Below are 2,186 nucleotides of genomic sequence, written 5' to 3' on the forward strand. Positions count from 1 at the left end.
TAGTGGTGACCAGAGGGTTGGGGATGGGGGAGGAGGGAAGAGGTACACAGGGTAAAGGAGGTCAAATATATGGTAGCTGAAGGAAACTGGACTCTGGGTGGGAAACACACAATAGAATATACAGATGTGAAATGATAATGTATACCTTAAAATTATGTAATTGTATTAACCAATGTTCCCCCAATACATTTTACCCAAAAAAAAAAAAAAAGAAAGAAAGAAAAAAGAGAAAAAGAAGAGGTGGGCCTTGGGATCCACCGCTGTGCGACATTAGCGGGTTTTCCCAGTGGGAACCTTGACTCCGGCTCCGTGAGTGACACGGACACGGCGCAGGTGACGTCGGCACGGAGTGGCTCCCGGGAGGCGCACCTCGACCCGTGCACACATTCTAGCTCCTTTGAAAAAGTATTTTGAGAGGTTAAACTTTTGGTCCCCACGTCCTGTCGTGTCCCCCGTTTCGACCCTTGTCCGTGCTCTGCTGCCTGCGGGAGCGTTTGGCCCCCAGCAGGGCCGGGCGTAGTGGTCGTGCCGATGGCCCACGTGCCCATTCTGACCACCCTCTCCATCTCTAGGTTTTTCCTGATGTATCTCATAAACAAGGATGAAACCGAGCACACAGGACAGGTAGGTAAATGGTGCCATCTCCTGAGAGGAGAGGATTCTGACACGTCGGAACAACGCGTGGACGTTACGCGTTAAGATGTAGAGTTGCTGTTAGATATTAGATAATATAAAAGTTCTGTTATCCTGGATGAGTGTGCAATGATTGCCTTTGTGGAAAAGTAAACATGCCCATAAAAGCAAACTTCTATTAGCTGAAGATGCTGAGTTGCAGTTTCTATCATTATAATGTCCTCAATTCCTTAATTGGAGAGCAGATGATTTCGAACAATTTCAGCTCACGGTACTACGGTCAGTGAAAATTAATTGCATATTAAACGTCTTAGGTTTTTCTTAGGCTGTTTGAAATTCTCTCTCCACAAAATCGACTTCTAATTTTTAATGGTTTGAATTTGGAGGATACAATTAATCTTTAATAGAACTCTCAAAAACAGATACCACAAAGAGGTTTTTTTTATCATTATTATGGTACGGTCAGGATAAAGATTGATTATTTGTGTATTTATTGCTAGAAGTAAGTAAGGCCTGTGTAGTTAGGGGCTTCTCTATGCACATGTGTAATTACACAGTCATGCGTATATGGTACGTATAACAACAAACGTGAATTTCTACCTTATGTTTTGTGGGAACACACAGATATTAGGGAAAGACGTGCTGTTAATACGTTTCCTTTCCTTTTGTAGGAGTCTTATGTCTGGAAGATGTATCAAGAAAGATGCTGGGAGTTTTTCCCAGCGGGGGACTGTTTCCGGAAACAGTATGAGGACCAGCTCAATTAACTCCGACGCAGGCCGCCTCTGAAACCCCCTCTCCGCCCCTCTCCACCCCTCTCCCCATCTCCTTCTTCCCCGTTTCTCTCTCTCTCTCTCTGGCTTGACTCTGTCTCTCTGACTCTCTGACTCTCTCTGTTTCTCTGTCTCTTGCAAACATCCCGCTGATTCTGTGACCTGCCGTCGTTAACGTGCGTTCCGGGAACAGTGAAGCTGTTTCCAAGACCTGACCGAGCTCCCCCCACCCTGTGTATTTTCTTTGAGGATAAGGACTGAAGAAGAATCTAAACTCACACGCAGACAACATAGGAACCGTGGAAGGAAAGCCATGCCGGACACCCGATCGTAACACAGGCAGACGTCCTTCTGAGACGTCTGGAGTCTCCCGACCGACGGGGTGTCCACAGAGAAGCGGCCGCCGCTCCCACCGGCCTCTCCGTCCTCCTGCCCGGGGAGGGGCCCCGAGGGACCCGCAGCTCGTCACAGCTCGCCGTGGCCACCGGAGGGAATTAGTGCCTTACTACATGCGGGTCGAGCTATGCAGAAGAAATGTGCACGAAAAACATCTTTATTTTCTTTGTGTCGACTTCTTTTTTTTTTTTTTTTTAAGTTTTTTTTTTCCCCTTTATTCTTTTATTTTGGTGGGGGAGGGTAAGAAAAGCAGTTTGTGCACTTTTTAAAAAGACGGGCAGCCTGGCTCAGGACCAGAGGCTCCCCTTGTCCCCCCGACTCACGCGCCCCCCACACCCCCGCCCCCACTGCGTCGTGCTCCGATGCAACTCTATGAAACCTTTG

At 47.6% G+C, this 2,186-nt stretch overlaps 1 protein-coding gene across 1 annotated transcript in view; it reads left to right on the forward strand.

Moving 5' to 3' along the window:
• The window catches only part of RYR2 (ryanodine receptor 2), a 561,319-nt gene extending 559,919 nt beyond the window's left edge, over positions 1-1,400 (forward strand). Inside the window, 2 exon segments of the mRNA XM_025039067.1 lie at positions 573-624; positions 1,305-1,400. Coding sequence (XP_024894835.1) covers positions 573-624; positions 1,305-1,400 — 148 coding nt within the window.
• The last annotated feature ends 786 nt before the right edge of the window (positions 1,401-2,186 follow it).

Source organism: Pteropus alecto, unplaced genomic scaffold (assembly GCF_000325575.1).
Source record: "Pteropus alecto unplaced genomic scaffold, ASM32557v1 scaffold189, whole genome shotgun sequence".
Lineage (NCBI taxonomy): Eukaryota > Metazoa > Chordata > Mammalia > Chiroptera > Pteropodidae > Pteropus > Pteropus alecto.